Raw genomic sequence first — 17,325 nt, 5'->3', positions numbered from 1 at the left:
AACGCAGGCTTAGAAAGCGAAAGGAATGCTGCTTCTAAATGCCGATTGTTAGGCAGTCGCAGAAATAATTGCCTAGGCTTCTGGAAAACTGCAAACAACGAACACTTTTTGTGTTATAACAGCGCCCCAAATCTATTTTCATGGGGAACCTGGAAGAAAGAACTTTTAGAGGACCCCTCTCATCACCTTGGAAAAGTTTTTATAACAGCTCTGATCTAGTAGGATAGTTCCTTCATTGGCCACTGCTGTGGTAGTGTTCTAGTCAAAGCCGGTAAAGTCTTTGACTCCGAGACTGCAAACCCCTTGGGGAAATGCAGGGTTTTAATTTGGGATTGAAGTTTTTTATATTCTAGAGGAGTTTTCCCACACAGTATTAATGTATACTCTGGAGATTTGTTCAGCAAGCTGTCGTATTTACACTGAATGAATGCCTAAATCAGTCCTCACAAGTGTTTCTAGGTGGTTTAAAGAAAATAATCTGTCTCTGCACCTGTTGGGGCTAAATGATAAAGGACTATCTTTGGAAATATTTCTGAGCTATTGTGTTTAATTGCTCCTCAATATTTTTATAAACAAACCTTAATTCTGTACCTTAAATCTCTAAATTATTTTTGTAATCTGGCTGGACTCTTTTACCCAAAGCACCATCCAAACTGTACTGATCCCTGAACACTTGGCACCTTTGTCCATCATCCTTTCTTTGCTAATTTTGGCCCTTTAATCTCAGATCCTTTTTTCTCTCCTTCATGTGCATGAATAATTCCCAATTACTCTCCAGTCCAACAAGAATGTTATCACTCTCTTTGAGACCCTGTAGGCTTTCCACCTTCCACTGGCAATTTTTGTAGGTATGTTCTCTCTTCTACTAAAAGTTAAGTTCTTTGAACAGTATTTCTTGTCACTACAGACCCCAGTACCTGCCTGCCATTCAGTATCTGGCACATAGTAGGTGTCAATAAATATTTGGTGAGGGATACTATTTCCCAGACAAATTTGATTTTACAAGGCATTATTATAACCAACTATAAAAAAACTTTTGAGATAATTGGAGAAAATTAAACATGGACTAGGTATTAAATTATATGATGGTATTGTTAATTTTAAGTATGATCATGGTATTGTGGTTATGCTTTTTATTTTAAGTCCTTGTTTCTGGGAGTTCCCATTGTGGCTCAGTGGGTTAAGAATCTGACTAGGGGGAGTTCCCGTCGTGGCACAGTGGTTAACGAATCCGACTAGGAACCATGAGGTTTCGGGTTCGGTCCCTGCCCTTGCTCAGTGGGTTAACGATCCGGCGTTGCCGTGAGCTGTGGTGTAGGCTGCAGATGTGGCTTTGATCCTGCTTTGCTGTGGCTCTGGTGTAGGCCAGCGGCTACAGCTCTGATTCAACCCCTAGCCTGGGAACCTCCATATGCCGCGGGAGCGGCCCAAGAAATAGCAACAACAACAAAAAGACAAAAGACAAAAAAAAAAAAAGAATCTGACTAGTATCCATGAGGATGCATGTTCAATCTCTGGCCACTCTCAGTGGGTTAAAAATCTTGTGGTGCTGTTGGTGTAGGCTGGCAACTGCAGCTCTGATTCGACCCCTAGCCTAAGGAACATGCATATGCTGCAGGTGTGGCCCTAAAAAGGAAAAAAAAAAAAAGAGTCCTTACTTCTTAGTAATACATGCCACGTATTTACAGATATGTTATGATGCCTGGAATTTGTTACAAAATAATCCAGGAAAACCAAAACGAAACGGGGACTAGACAAGTAAAGGGCAGTTTTGATACTTGTTGAAACTGTGTGATGGATACAGAGGGGTTCATTGCTCTATTCTCTACCTTTGTATGCATTTAAAATCTCCCATTATTAAAATGTTTTAAATTATTTACAGTTTTTACTGCTTAACTTGTTAAATCACTTGCCTTTTAAAAATTACAAATACAGGGAGTTCCCATCGTGGCTCAGCAGAAAAGATTCTGACTGGTATCCATGAAGATGTGGGCCTGATCTCTAGTCTCGCTCAGTGGGTTAAGGATCCAGTGTTGCTGTGTGTAGGTCACAGACAAGGCTTGGATCTGATGTGACTGTGGCATAGGCCAATGGCTACAGCTCTGATTTGACTCCTATCCTGGGAACCTCCATATGCCATGGGGGGGGGCCCTAAAAAAAGAAAAAAAAGAAAAATTCCAAGTATGTAACAAAAAATGAATAAATTTCTCTTAAGAAATTATCAAGATTTGATTATATTTTAAAAACCTAACAAAATAAGATTTAAATAAATTTCACCAATATGATGACATTCAAAATAAAATTAGATGAAAAAATATTAACTCTTTTGTGAGACAGTACTTTTAATGTTAAGACAAAATGAAGGAGTCAGTTACTAAGATTCATCGTATGGCCACTGGTCCTTTTCTCACTCTTGCAAGCTTAGGTTATAAAGATTGGTGCCATTTCCATTTTCTTGCAGCTTCCCTCACCTGGCAAAACTTCACCTGATTAAACCCAGCTCTGTACTTAATCCTTGTTTGTACCTAAACCAGCTGACCTGAAAGTCACCTAACTTGGTTGACTGAGCTTAATTTAAATGTGACCCTAAATTTATTATTTCTTTGATTCTCTTAACATCCTTAGTAGTCTTAATTTTCCCATTATTGAGAGCTACTATTTCATATCCTCTCACCTCAAATTGGCTCCCTTAGCGCACCTGATAACTCTCCCTCACAGGTCTTGGAAAAATAGATGCAGTCAGCTGAGAATGACCTCGTCTTTTCATCACCAAACCCTCCAGCCAGTCTGAACCTGTCCCAGAGCCTCTCTGCCTTCCACCTGTTTTATCTTAGAGTAAAAGGCTGAGCCTAAGACCAGTCTTGCCTTTTGTGCTGCAGTTATTCCTCTGCTGCATCAGTTTCTCTCAACTCGGCTGGCTCCTTTCCATAATGCATGCAATAGAGTCTTAATATCACCCATCTTTTTATTGTATTTTGTGTATTTTTTGGTCATGCCCAGGCATGTGGAAGTTCCTGGGCCAGGGATCGAATTTGTGCCACAGCAGTGACAACTCCAGATCCTTAACCCACTGAGCTACCAGGGAATTCCTCACGCATTTTTTCAGAAAGAAACAAAACCCCTCTCCTGACCCATGTCCTTTATCTACTGCCCAGTTTCTCTGTTCTTTCCTGCTGAAACTGATCTTACTGATGTTACTCTGCCCTGTGCTTTACAAAGCTGTGGGCTGTCTCTATCCACACCTGCCCAGCAGCAGCATTTGGCAGAATGGACCACTCCCTTCTTCTGGAACCACTTTCTTTCCTAGACTTCTTTGATATTTTTCTCCTGCATTAGTAGTACTTCTTTTCATTCTCCTTTGCAGATTCTTCCTCTGCCAAATCTCCACATTCGGAATGCCCCAGAGTTCCCTCCTGGGCCTTTTCTCTAACTGTGCTTTCTCCTTTGCTGATCTCATCAATTCTCAGAACTTTAAATTTACCTGAAACTGATGATTCCTGATTTCGTATCTCCAGTGAGACCTCTTACCTGATCTGCTACTCGTGTACTTAAGTGCATATTAAGGAGCGAGGTCAGGTCAAAACAAGACCTCTTCCCTGTCTCAGGACTTGGTTGGAGTTCTCACTGTGGCTTAGCGGGTTAAGAACCTGACTAGTATCCATGAGGATGTGGGTTCGATCCCTGGCCTTGCTCAATGGGTTAAGGATCTGGCATTGCCACAAGCTTTGGTGTAGGTTGCAAATGGGGCTTAGGTCTGGTGTTGCTGTGGTGTAGGTCAGCAGCTGCAGCTCTAATTCAGCCCCTAACCTGGGATCTTCCATATGCCATGGATGCAGCCCTAAAAAGAAAAAAAGCGTTTTTTTTCTGTTTTTTTTTTTTTTTAAGATTTGGTTGATTCCTCTCTTCACTGCCCAAACCCATCCATCCTGGCAAGCTCTTGCTCTCAAACCTGAAATCTGGCTTGGATACCATGTCCAGTGCTGTAAACCTGGGCCATGGTGCCTGCATCGCTTGACCATTGCTTGAGACCCTATCTCTACTCTTGCCTCACAATAGTGTTCTCCTGGTAGTTGGGTGATACTTGAAATTTAGGTTGTGTCATTTTCCTGCTCAGTGCCCTTCGGTGACTTTCTTTAAACCTAAAAAAAAAGAATCCAGGAGTTCCCATCGTGGCACAGCAAAAACGAATCCGACTAGGAACTATGAGGTTGCAGGTTCAATCCCTGGCCTTGCTCAGTGGGTTAAGGATCTGGCATTGCCAGGAGCTGCGGTATAGGTCACAGATGCAGCTCAGATTCTGAATTGCTATGACTCTGGCATAGGCTGGCAGCTACAGCTCCGATTAGACCCCTAGCCTGGGAACCTCCATATGCCGTGGGCTCGGACCTAAAAAGACCAAAAAAAAAAAAAAAAACCTATTTAAAATTTGCTACCACTCTCCCCCCCAGCAAATATTCAAAGGGGGCAGTAGAAAACATTTATGTGATAAATTTATGGTAGTGATATTGGGTTCACAAATATATATTTATCTCTCAACATAACCAATTTATATACATTAAATATTGGCAGCTATTTGTCAGTCCTACCTCAATAAAGTGATTGAGGGGTTAAAAAAGAGAAGAATCAGGAATGCCTAAATTCTGCCTTGCCCATCACCCACTTCACATAGAAGACCCCAAGAGGGGTTCAAAGAACAATGGCATGTGGAAAATAGGGCAGTGCTTTATTACTCTGAGCAGCTGTAGTGCCTGATCTCTTGATGCAGAGCATTCTGGTTAACTCCACGGCCTCTCCTGAGCTCTGAAGCCCAAACCAAATCAGAATCTCTGCCACTCTCAGCCAGACACATGGCCATTGGTGAATGGTGTGAGCAGAGAAGAGCTGAGCCTGGTGTCTGGGCCCCACTTGAGAAGGGGCTCTGGCTCTCACCTGCATGCCTGATGGAGGAGGAGGGCAAGAGAGCCCAGCCATGCCCTTGCCCTTTTAAAGGGCAGGAAAGTGTAAACTATCAAATTAGTACTTCTCTTCCAGGAAAGAATAGAAAGGGACGGTTTCCTGGGGTGGGAGGAGAAACTAGAAGGTCCTACCTGAAGGGGCCTGTAACCATTCTCCTAAGATGGACATGTTTGGGGTTCTTCCCCTCCCCAAGCCAGAAACCTGGACATAGTAAAATCTCCCTGTTCCTCAACCCGCACATTCACATTGATTTTACTTCCTAGGAAGGTTTTTAGTCCACCCACGTGGCCTCAGGCCTGTACCAGCTCGGGCTGAGGTCGTCTCTGGTTTTCTACAACAGCCTCACAGCTGCTTCCTTATCTTTGATCCTACCTTCATCAAATGCAGCCTGCACACTGTACAGCCAGAGTAAATGTTCTAAAGAATACAAAACTGGTCACCCACTGCCCTGCTGCAAGCTGCAGGCTGCCTTTGCCCCGAGGGTAAAGTTCTTGCAAGTGCTGGCAGGATCAGGCCTACTTTCCCAGTGTTCTCTCATCATCCCCTCTAACAGCTCCCTGCTTCAGCCCACAGTGAACTTGAGTTCACTCTCTACTCCCTTTTGGCGTCCCATGCTATTTCCCTACCCTTTTCCCTTTGCCTCCCTCTCTCTTATTTGTTCTTCAGCCTCAGCAGCTAGAGACCTCACGTTTTATCTTAGAACTGGTATGGGGAGTTCCCTGGTGGTCTAGTACTTAGAACTCAGTGCTTTCACCACTTCGGCCTGTGTTCAATCCCTAGCCAGGAAATTGAGATCTCATATCAAGTTGCTGTACACCACAGCCCCCCCCACCCCCCAAAGAAAAGAGAGAGAAATGGTGTGTGTGTCCAGTTACCTGCTGAAGTCTACCCTAGCAGTCCAGGCTTTGGTGGCCCAGCCCACGTGTGATCTCACAGGACATCTGAGCTTCCTCACATTGGCACTTATTGCATGATCTGGTAATTGGCACTTTCCTCTCTGAATTCCCCACTTTGCTGTGGCATCTGTGTGGACAGCGACTAATTCTATCTTGGTCATCCTACTCCCAAAGCCTGCCAGGAGGACGTTTGATGAAGACAAGAGCAGGAGAAAATGTTCAGTGTGTCTTGCTTATATTTGAGTTTTCACTCTACTGATAAAGGCATTTAACTTTTCTACAGGCAGACAAATTGTTAAGAGCCTTAAAAGCCCACCTTAAAAATGAATTAAAAGAAGAAAAAGAGAATCAGGTAAGTAACATTTTCACCACCTATTAAATAGCAAAACAGTCAGTTAATGAGTGATAAAAACCATTGGTGATGACTTAAGACATGCTATTTATTACCAAAAAGAATGTTATTGCTAATTGTAAATCCTTTCATAATTATTAGAAATGGCAAGACTGCCTGTGTAATCTGTTGAATAAGATGTTCTCATACAGGGAGTTCCCCTTGTGGTTCAGCGGGTTACGAACCTGACTAGTATCCATGAGGATGTGGGTTCCATCCCTGTCCTCGCTTAGTGGGTTCAGGATCCCGTGTTGCTATGGCTGTGGTGTAGGTTGGCAGCTGTAGCTCCCGTTTGACCCCTAGCCTGGGAACTTCCAAATGCCACAGGTGCAGCCCTGAAAAAACAAATATCAAAAATATGTTCTCAGAGTTTCCGTCGTGGCTCAGTGGTTAACAAATCCGACTAGGAACCATGAGGTTGCAGGTTCGATCCCTGGCCTTGCTCAGTGGGTTAAGGATCCAGCATTGCTGTAAGCTGTGGTGTAGGTTGCAGATGCAGCTCGGATCCCGCGTTGCTGTGGCTCTGGTGTAGGCCAGTGGCTATGGCTCTGACTAGACCCCTAGCCTGGGAACCTCCATATGCCGCAAGAGCAACCCAAGAAATGGCAAAAAAAAAAAAAAAAAAGATGTTCTCATACAAATGCAGAGATTAATTACTAATTGCTACACCTATGCCAAATGGTGTTTGTAGGAAAGGAACTAGATTTGAGGTCAGAAAAGCCCAGTTAAGTAGCAGCTCCTATCTTTTTTTCTGTGTGGGCTCTTAGAAAACTTAGACTCCTTGATTCTTAGTTTCCTGTTCTTTAAAATGGAAATAACATCTGTTTGGAATTGAGTGTTGTAAGAATCAAATGAAGTTGAGGACTGTGAAAGTGATGGGCAATAAATATCTAAATCACTGCTGAAGGGAGCAGCTGTCATGGATGCTTCAGGCCCACACCAGAGATTTTTGACAAAGCTCGATATCTAAATGGATCAATGAATGCTATTGTTAGACTGGGATTCTTAACTTGAAATACAGGAAAATGTTGAAACACCTTAAGGAACTGGGCCTTGGAGAGCATCCATTCTGTATCTGAAAATGAAGGTAAATATAAACATGCACTGAAAATTTAAATTCCTTCTGTTTTCATAATCTTCGTAATGCACTATATTCCAGGTTACAAACATTTTGAAACTTTCAATATTCAAAATTTTTTATTTTTTTATTTTTTTTTGCTCACGCCTGTGACATGTCGAAGTTCCCAGACCAGGGATCAAACCCGTACAGCAGCAACCCGTGCCACTGAAGTGAAAACACCAGATCCTTAACCTACTGCCCCACAAGGAAACTCAAAATTCTTTTTTTTTTTTTTTTTTTTAAGTCTTTTTAGGGCCACACCCACAGCATATGGAGGTTCCCAGGCTAGGAGTCCAATCAGAGCTACGGCTGCCAGCCACAGCAATGCCAGATCTGCGCCTCGTCTGCAGCCTACACCACAGCCCACGGTAATGCCGGATCCTTAACCCACTAAACAAGGCCAGGGCTCAAACCTGAAACCTCAAGATTCCCAATCGGATTCGTTTCCTCGGCACCACCACAGGAACTCCCAAAATTCTCTTTGATTCCAAGTTTTAATTGCAATGATTTTCCTTTTTGGTAGTATCTTTGTCTGGTGTTCTTATTGGGGTGATGGTGGCTTCATACAATGCCTTAGGGAGTGTTACTTCTTCAGTCATTGGGTAAAGTTTAAGGATGGATATAAGTTCTTTGTATGTTTGGTAGAATTCACCTGTGAAGCCATCTGGTCCTGGACTTTTATTTGTAGGGAGTGTTTTTATTATATATTCAATTTCATTTCTAGTGATCTGTTCAAATGATCTGTTCTTTCAGTTTTGGTGTGCTGTTGTTTGTCTCTAGAAAGTAGTACGTTTCTTCTAGGTTGTCAAATTTGTTGGCATATCATTGTTCATAGTATTCTCTTCTGGTTTTTTGTATTTCTGCAGTACCCACTTTTTGTTTGAGTGCATTTTTTTTAATAATTTTTATTTTTTCCGTTATAGTTGGTTTACAGTGTTCTGTGATTCTACTGTACCACAAAGTGACCCAGTCACATATGTATATATGTACATATATATATATATACACACACACACTTTTTCTCAGATTATTCTCCATCACGTTCCATCACAAGTGACTAGATATAGTTCCCAGCACTATACAGCAGGATCTCATTACTTATCCATTCCAAATGCAACAGTTGGCATCTATTAACCCCAGATGCCCAGTCCATCCCACTCCCACCCCTCCCTCTTGGCAACCACAAGTCTGTTCTCCAAGTCCATGCATTACTTTTCTGTGGAAAGGTTCATTTGTGCCATATATTAGATTTCAGATATAAGTGATACCATATGGTATTTGTCTTTCTCTTTCTGACTGACTTCACTCAGTATAAGAGTCTCTCATTCCATCCATGTTGCTGCACATGGCATTATTTTGTTCTTTTTTATGGCTGAGTAGTATTCCATTGTGTATAGATACCACATCTTCCTAATCTATTCATCTGTCAATGGACATTTAGGTTGTTTCCAAGTCTTGGCTATGTGAATAGTGCTGCCATGATCATGCAGGTGCATGTGTCTTTTGAAAGGAAAGTTTTGTCCAGATATATGCCCAAAAGTGGGATTGCTGGGTCATATGGTAATTCTATGTATAGTTTTCTAAGGTACCTCCATAATGTTTTCCATAGTGGTTGTACCAATTTACATTCCCACCAACAGTGCAGGAGGGTTCCCTTTTCTCCACAACCCCTCCAGCATTTGCTATTTGTGGACTTACTAATGATGGCCATTCTGACTGGTGTGAGGTGGTACCTCATAGTAATTTAATATGAATTTCTCTAATAATCAGTGATGTTGAGCATTGTTTCAAGAGCTTGTTGGCCATCTGTATATCTTCTTTGGAGAAATGTCTCTTCAAGTCTTTTGCCCATTTTTCCATTGGGTTATTGGCTGTTTTGCTGTTGAATTGTATAAGTTGTTTGTATATTTTAGAGATTAAGCCCTTGTCATTTGCATCATTTGAAACTACTTTTTCCCATTCTGTAAGTTGTCTTTTTGATCTTTCTTATGGTTTCCTTTGCTGTGCAAAAGGTTGTAAGTTTGATTAGGTCCCATTGGTTTCTTTTTTCTTTTTCTTTTTTTTTTTTTTTTTTTTTTTTTTTTGTCTTTTGTTCTTTTAGGGCCATGCCCACAGCATGTGGAGGTTCCCAGGCTAGGGGCCTAATGTGAGCTGTTGCTGCTGGCCTAAGCCAAAGCCACATACTTTTGCTTTTATTTCTGTTGTTTTGGGAGACTGACCTGAGAAAATATTTGTAAGGTTGATGTCAGAGAATGTTTTGCTTATGTTCTCTTCTAGGAGTTTGATGGTATTTTGTCTTATATTTAAGTCTCAGCCATTTTGAGTTTATTTTTGTTCATGGTGTGAGGGTGTGTTCTAGTTTCATTGATTTACATGCAGCTGTCCAGGTTTCGCAGCAATTCTTGGGACTTTCTTTTTCCCATTTTATGTTCTTGCCTCCTTTGTCAAAGATTAATTGACCATAGGTGTCTGGGTTTATTTTTGGGTTCTGTATCTGTTCCGTTGGTCTGTATGTCTGTTTTGGTACCACTACCACACTGTCTTGATGACTATGGCTTTATAATATTGCCTGAAGTCTGGGAGAGTTATGCCTCCTGCTTGATTTTTTTTCCTCAGGATTGCTTTGGGTCTTTTGTGGTTCCATATAAATTTTTGGATTGTTTGTTCTAGTTCTATGAAAAATGTCATGGGTAATTTGATAGGGATTGAATTAAATCTGTAGATTCCTTTGGGTAATATGGCCATTTTTACATTATTAATGTTTCCAACCCAGGAGCATGGAATATCTTTCCATTTCTTGCCATCTTCTTTAATTTTCTTGATGAATGTTTTATAGTTCTCCACATATAAGTCCTTTACCTCCTTAGTCAGGTGTATTCCCAGGTATTTGATTTTTTGGGGTGCAATTTTAAAATGTATTTTGTATTCCCTTACTATTTCATTGTTAGTATACAGAAATGCAACTGACTTCTGAATGTATATCTTATATCCTGCTACTTTGCTGAATTTGTTGATTAGTTCAAGTAGTTTTTGGGTTGAGTCCTTAGAGTTTTTTCTTTTTTCTTTTTTTTTTTTTTTTTTTGGTCTTTTTGTCTTTTCTAGGGCAGCACCCACTGCATATGGAGGTTCTCACCCAGCTAGGGGTTGAATCAGAGCTGCAGCCACCAGCCTACACCACAGCTCATGGCAATGCCAGATCCTTAACCCACTGATAGAGGCCAGGGATCAAACCCGCAACCTCATGTATGCTAGTCAGATTTGCTTCCGCTGCACCATGACGGGAACTCCTGTTTTTTTTATTTATTTATTTTTGGTCTTTTTGCGATTTCTTGGGCCGCTCTCGCGGCATATGGAAGTTCCAAGGCAAGGGGTCTAATCGGAGCTGTAGACGCCGGCCTACACCACAGCCACAGCAACGCAGGATCCAAGCCCCTTCTGTGACCTACACCGCAGCTCATGGCAACGCCAGATCCTTAACCCACTGAGCAAGCCAGGGATCAAACCCGCAACCTCATGGTTCCTAGTCGGATTCATTAACCACTGAGCCATGACGGGAACTCCAACTCCTGTTTTATTTTTATACCTATGTCTTTATATTTTGTGTATGTTAATTTTCTTTTAAAGAAAAAAAATCAGTGATTTTTTATTATAGTAATAGTTGTACAACCATCATCACCTAATTTTACAACATTTCCATCTCAAACCTCAAGCCCATTCCTGCCCCCACAACTTGTCTCCTTTTGTAACCATAGGTTTTTCAAAGTCTGTGAGTCAGTTTCTGTTCTTCAAATACGTTCATTGGATCCTTTTTTAGATTCCACATACAAGTGATAGCATATGACCTTTCTGTCTCACTGGCTGACTGACTTCACTTAGCATGATAATTTCTAGGTCCATTCATGTTGCTAAAAATGCTGTTACTTCATTCCTTTTAGTGGGTGAGTAATATTCCACTGGGTATATGTACCACATCTTCTTTATCCACTCCTTTGTCGATGGACATTTAGGTTGTTTCCCTATCTTGGCTATTGCAAATAGTGCTGCAGTTAACATTGGAGTACATGTGTCTTTTCAAGTCATGATTTTCTCTGGATAGATGCCCAGGAGTGGGATTACTGGATCATAGTTCTATGTTTAGTTTTCTGAGGAATCTCCATCCTGTTTTCCACAGTGGTTGCACCAATTTACAATCCCACCAACAGTGTAAGAGGGTTCCTTTTTCTCTACACCCTCTCCAGCATTTACTGTTTGTAGAGTTTTTGATGATGGCCTTTCTGGCTGGTGTAAGGTGGTACCTCATCGTGGTTTTGATTTGCATTTCTCTAGTGATGAGTGATGTTGAACATCTTTTCATGTGTTTTTTGGCCATCTGTATGTCTTCCTTGGAGAATCCTCTGTTTAGATCTTCTGCGTATTTTTTGATGGGGCTGTTTGTGTTTTTGGTATTGAGAGGTAAGAGGTGTTTATAAATTTTGGAGATAAATCCCTTGTCAGTCAATTCATTTGCAAATATTTTCTCCCATTCTGTGGGTTGTCTTTTCATTTTGTTTAGGGTTTCCTTTGCTGTGCAGAAACTTTTAAGTCCCGTTTGTTTATTTTTGTTTTTACTGTCATTACTCTAAGAGGTGGATCTGAGAAGTTGTTGCTGTCCTTTGTGTCAGAGAGTGTTTGGCCTATGTTTTCATCAAAGAGTTCTATAGTGTCTGGTCTTATATCTAGGTCTTTAATCCATTTGGAGTTTATTTTTGTGTATGGTGTTAGGGAGTGTTCTCATTTCATTCTTTTCCATGTGGCTGTCCAGTTTTCCCAGCACCATTGATTGAACAGGCTGTCTTTTCTCCATTGTATATTCTTACCTCCTTTATCATAGATGAGTTGGCTGTAGGTGTGTGGGTTTCTATCCTGTTCCACTGATCTGTATTTCTGCCTTTGTGCCAGTACCATATGATTTTGATGACTCTTGCTTTATAGTATAGTCTGAAGTCAGGGATCCTGATTCCTCCAGCTCCATTTTTCTTTTTCAGAATGTCTTTGGCTATTCTGGGTCTGTTGTGCTTCCAAACAAACTTTAAAATACTTTGTTCAGGTTCTGTGAAAAATGTCATTGGTAATTAGATAGGGATTGCATTGAATCTGTAGATTGCCTTGAGTAGTATAGTCATTTTGATAATATTGACTCTTCCAATCCAAGAACATGGTATATCTTTCCATCTCTTTGTGTCATCTTTGATTTCCTTTCATTTGGAAATATTTTCTCCCATTCCGGGGCTTGTCTTTTTGTTTTGTTAGGGTTTCTTTTAAGTTTAATTAAGTGCCATTTGTTTATTTTTGTTTTTATTATCATTACTCTAGGAGGTGGATCTGAGAAGATATTGCTGTGGTTTATGTCAAGAGAGTGTTCAGCCTGTGTTTTCCTCTAACGGTTTTAGGGTATCCTGCCTTATATTTAGATCTTTAATCCATTTGTGACTTTATTTTTGCATATGGTGTCAGGAAGTGTTCTAATTTCATTCTTTCCCATGTGCTGTCCAGTTTTCCCAGCACAACTTATTGAAGGAACTGTCTTCTGTCCATTGTATATTCTTGCCTCATTTGTCTGGGTTCTCTAACCTGTTTCACTGATCTATATTTCTGTTTTCGTGACAATACCATATTGTTTTGATGACTATAGTTGTGTAGTATAGTCTGAAGTCAGGGAGCCTGATTCCTCCAGCCCCATTTTTCTTTCTTAGGATGGCTTTGCCTATTTGGGGTCTTCTGTGCCTCCAAACAAACTTTAAAATATTTTGTTCGAGCTCTGTGAAAAATGTCCTTAGTAATTTGATAGGGATTGCATTGAATCTGTAGATTGCCTTGGGTAGTATAGTCATTTTGACAATATTGATTCTTCCAATCCAAGAGCAATGTATATCTTTCCATCTGTTTATGTCATCTTTGATTTCTTTCATCAGCATCTTGATGGTTTTTAGAGTATAGGTCTGCTAATTTTGGGTTTTGTCTGTTCTTCACTCTAGTTGCTTTACTTGTAGTTGTTTACTTGAGCTTTTTCTTGTTTCCTGGGGTAGGCTTGTATTGCTATAAAATCCTCTCCTTAGTACTGCTTTTTGCTTCATCCCGTAGGCTTTGGATTGTTGTATTTGCTTCTAGGTATTTTTTAATTTCCTCTTTCAGTGATCCAGTGGTTGTTTAGTAGCATGTGGCTTAGTCTTCACGAGTTTGTGTTTTTTACATTTTTTATTCTTGTTGATTTCCAATTGTATAGCATTGCGGTCAGAAAAGAGGCTTGATATGATTTCAATTTTCCTAAATTTGTCAAGCCTTGATTTGTGGCCCAGAATGTGATCTATCCTTGAGAATGTTCTGTGTGCACTTGATAAGAATGTGTATTCTGCTTTCTTTATCTTTTTAGGGCCACACCCATGGCATATGGAGGTTCCCAGGCTAGGGGTTGAATTGGAGCTGTAGCTGGTGGCCTACACCACAGCCACAGCAATGCTAGATCTGAGCTGTATCTGTGACTTACACCACAGCTCATGGCAACTCCAATTCCTTAACCCACTGAGAGAGGCCAGGGATCGAACCTGTGTCCTCATGGATGCTAGTCAGATTCCTTTCCACTGAGCTGTAAGGTGAACTCATGTGTATTCTGCTTTTGGATGGAATGTTCTATAAGTATCCCTTAATTCTATCTTGGTCTAATGCATCATTTGAGGCCTGCGTTTCCTTGTTGATTTTCTGTCTGGACCATCTGTCCATTGCTGTTAGTTGGGGTGTTAATGTCCCCTGCTATTATTGTGTTATTGTCTATTTTTCCTTTTAAGGTTGTTAGCAGTTGCCTTATATACTGAGGTGATCCTCTGTTGGGTGCCTGTATGTTTACAATTGTTATCTTCTTCTTGGAATCATCCATTGATCATTATGTAATGTCTTTCTTTGTCTCTTATATTCTTTATTTTAAGGTCTATTTTGTCTGATATGAGTATTGCTACTCCAGCTTTCTTTTGATTTCCATTTGCGTGGAATATTTTCTTTCATCCTTTCACTTTCAATTTGTATGTGTCTCTAGAACTGAAGTGGGTCTCTTGAAGACGGCTTCTACATGGGTCTTGTTTTTGTATCCAGTCTATGTCTTTTGTTTGGGGTATTTAGTCCATTTACATTTAAAGTAATTATTGATATGTATGTTCTTATTGCCATTTTCTTAACTGTTTTGAATTTGTTTTTGTTGGTCTTTTTTCTTCCCTCTGGTTCTCTTGTCTTGTGGTTTGATAACTATCTTTAGAATTGTGTTTGGATTGCCTTTTTTTATTTGTGGGTGTATCAATTGGAGCTTTTTGGTTTGCAGTTATCATGAAGTTTTGATATAGGAGTCTTTATGTACATATACAAGATTGTTTTAAGATGCTGGTCTCTTAATTGCAAGTGTACCTCCAGTATCCTGCTTTTGCTTGTCTATAAAGCTTTTGATATCTCCTTCAAATCTAATCGAGAGTCTTGTTGGCTAGAGTAATCTTGGCTGGAGTTTTTTTCCTTTCATCACTTTAAGTATATGGTGCCACTCCCTTCTGGCCTGCAGAGTTTCTGCTGAAAAATCTGTTAACCTTATTGGAGTTCCCTTGTATGTTACTTGTTTCTTTTTCCCTAGCTGCTTTCAATATTTTCTCCTTGTCTTTAATTTTGGTCAGTTTGATTAATATGTGTCTCAGGGTGTTCCTCTTTTGGTTTATTTCATATGGTACTTATTGTGCTTCCTGGATTTGAGAGAGTGATTCCTTTCCCATGTTAACGACGTTTTCAGCTATTATCTCTTCAAATATTTCCTCTGGCCCTTTCTCTCTCTCTTCTCCTTCTGACATCCCTATAATACGGATGCTGGTGCATTTAATGTTGTCCCAGAGTTCTCTTAGACTGTCTTTATTTCTTTTTGGTCTTTTTTCTCTTTTCTGTTCCATGTCAGTGATTTCCACTAGTCTGTCCCCCACTTCGCTTATTTGTTCTTCTGCCTCTATTCTTCTGTTGGTCGCATCTAGTGAATTTTTTATTTCAGTTATTGTATTTTGCATCTCAGCTTGCTTAATCCTTAAAACTTCTATTTCTTTGCTCAGTGTTGTAATTTATCAGTCTTTGCCTCCAATTTATTTCCAAGATCTTGAATCATCTTTACTGTCATCAGTCTAAAGTCTTTTTCATGGAAGTTGGTAATCTCCAGAGCACTTAGTTCTTTTTCTGGGGGTTTTTTCTTGTTCCCTTATCTGAGTCATAATTCTCTGCCTTTTCATTTTATATAGATTTTTGGTTTGGTCTCATTTTTGCAGACAGTAGGGTTGTAGCCTCTCTTGATGCTGATGTCTGCCCTCCCTGTGACTGAAGTTGGTATTGGGGCTTGCTATAGGCTTCCTGATGGGAGAGACTGGTGCCTGCCCACTGGTAGGCGGAGCTTATTTTTAATCCTCTGGTGGGTAGGGCTGTGTCTCTGGGTGTGATTGGAGACAAAGTGCACTGTGTGCCTGGGGTGTCTTTAGGCTTCCTTTTTGCTGATGGGTGGGGCTGTGTTCCCATTCAAATTATTTGGCCTGCAGATTCTGAGCCCTGATGGTTGGGGCTAGATTTTTCCAAAATTGCCACCTATAAAGGAGTTCATGCTGATGACTATTCCCAAGACCTTTGCCTCCAGTGTCCTTCCCCACAATGAGCCACAGTCACCTCATCTTCCAGGAGATCCTCTAAGAACTGTAGTTAGGTCTGACCCAGATTCCTATGGAGTCTCTGCTTTGCCCTGGGACCCAGTGCACATGAAAGCTTGTGTGTGCCTTTCAAGAATGGAGTCTTCATTTCCCCCAGTCCCATGGAGCTCCTGCACACAAGCCATGCTGGCCCTCAATGCCAAATGCTCTGGAGGCTTCTCTTCCCAATGCCAGTTGCCCAGGCATGGGAACCTGACATTGTGGGGCTCAGAACTCTCAATCCTGTGGGTTAGCCTCTGATACAGTTACTTCAACCCTATGAGCTGCCCACGCAGCAGATATTGGGTTGCTTATATCACATAATCGCCCACTGTCTTGATGTGGCCTCCTCTTTGTCTTCTGGAGTAGGATATCTTTTTTGATAGTTTGCAGTCTATTTTGTTGAAGAATGTTCAGCAGTTGGTTGTAATTTTGTTGATTTTGAGAGAAGGTGCTCTCCAGTCCTTCTACTCTGCCATCTTAATCCCATCACCCAGCACATTTATTTTATGTTGTGGTTTTCAACCCAGGACATGTGGGAGAATCATTTGTGGAGCTTTTTTTTTGGGGGGGGGGGAGTGCTAGGGAGTCTAATCGGAGGTTCACAGCCTAGGGGCTGTAACCGGAGCTATAGCTGCCAGTCTACACCACAGACACAGCAATGCCAGATCTGAGCCGTGTCTGCGACCTATACTACAACTCACAGTGATGCCGGATCCTTAACCCACTGAGTGAGGCCAAGGATTGAACCTGCAACTTCATGGTTCCTAGTGGGATTTGTTTCTGCTGTGTCACAGTGTGAACTCCTGGGGAGCTTTTTAAAAACGCTGATATTTAGGCCTCATCAAATCCCAGGCCAACAGAACTCCCAGAGGTTGGGGTCCAGTCACCATAGTGACATGAAATGAAAAGTCAGGATATCAGTATTCTACCCACTGCCGCCATATGCAGATTATCAGTTGTCTACTATGGTCTAAAATAATCACTCTTGGAATCAAGCTGTACAGATGACTCAGTTAAGGTTACATAGCAAGCTGTAAATGTTAAAGAGAATAGATGACAGAAGTAAGTTGATAAAAGGAGAACTAGAGGTAAAAGAAAATACAAGGATGCTAATATATTTGCAGTTTATAGGATCCATGTCTGTAGCTGTGGAACCAGATTTAAAGATTTAAGTATATTCAAAGCTGCAGGAGTTCCTGTTGTGGCTCAGAAAGTTAAGAACCAGACTAATATCCA

At 40.9% G+C, this 17,325-nt stretch overlaps 1 protein-coding gene across 7 annotated transcripts in view; it reads left to right on the top strand.

Moving 5' to 3' along the window:
* NUSAP1 (nucleolar and spindle associated protein 1) overlaps nucleotides 1-17,325 on the top strand; it is a 72,808-nt gene that overhangs the window by 29,872 nt on the left and 25,611 nt on the right. For all 7 annotated transcript variants that reach the window (XM_084974451.1, XM_084974447.1, XM_021097458.2 and 4 more), the window contains one exon: nucleotides 6,136-6,204. Coding sequence is in view for 4 of the 7 variants with exons in the window: in XM_021097458.2 (XP_020953117.2) it covers nucleotides 6,136-6,204 (69 nt within the window). In the remaining 3 variants the exon portion in view is untranslated. The remainder of the gene's footprint in view (nucleotides 1-6,135; nucleotides 6,205-17,325) is intronic.

The sequence above is a fragment of the Sus scrofa genome, chromosome 1 (genome assembly GCF_054392235.1).
Source record: "Sus scrofa isolate SSC_HxYL_T2T_F1_AM1 chromosome 1, Sscrofa_HxYL_maternal_Yorkshire_Landrace_v2.0, whole genome shotgun sequence".
NCBI lineage: Eukaryota > Metazoa > Chordata > Mammalia > Artiodactyla > Suidae > Sus > Sus scrofa.
Note: the sequence above shows the minus strand (reverse complement) of the source record. Positions and strands in the feature narration are given on the sequence as shown.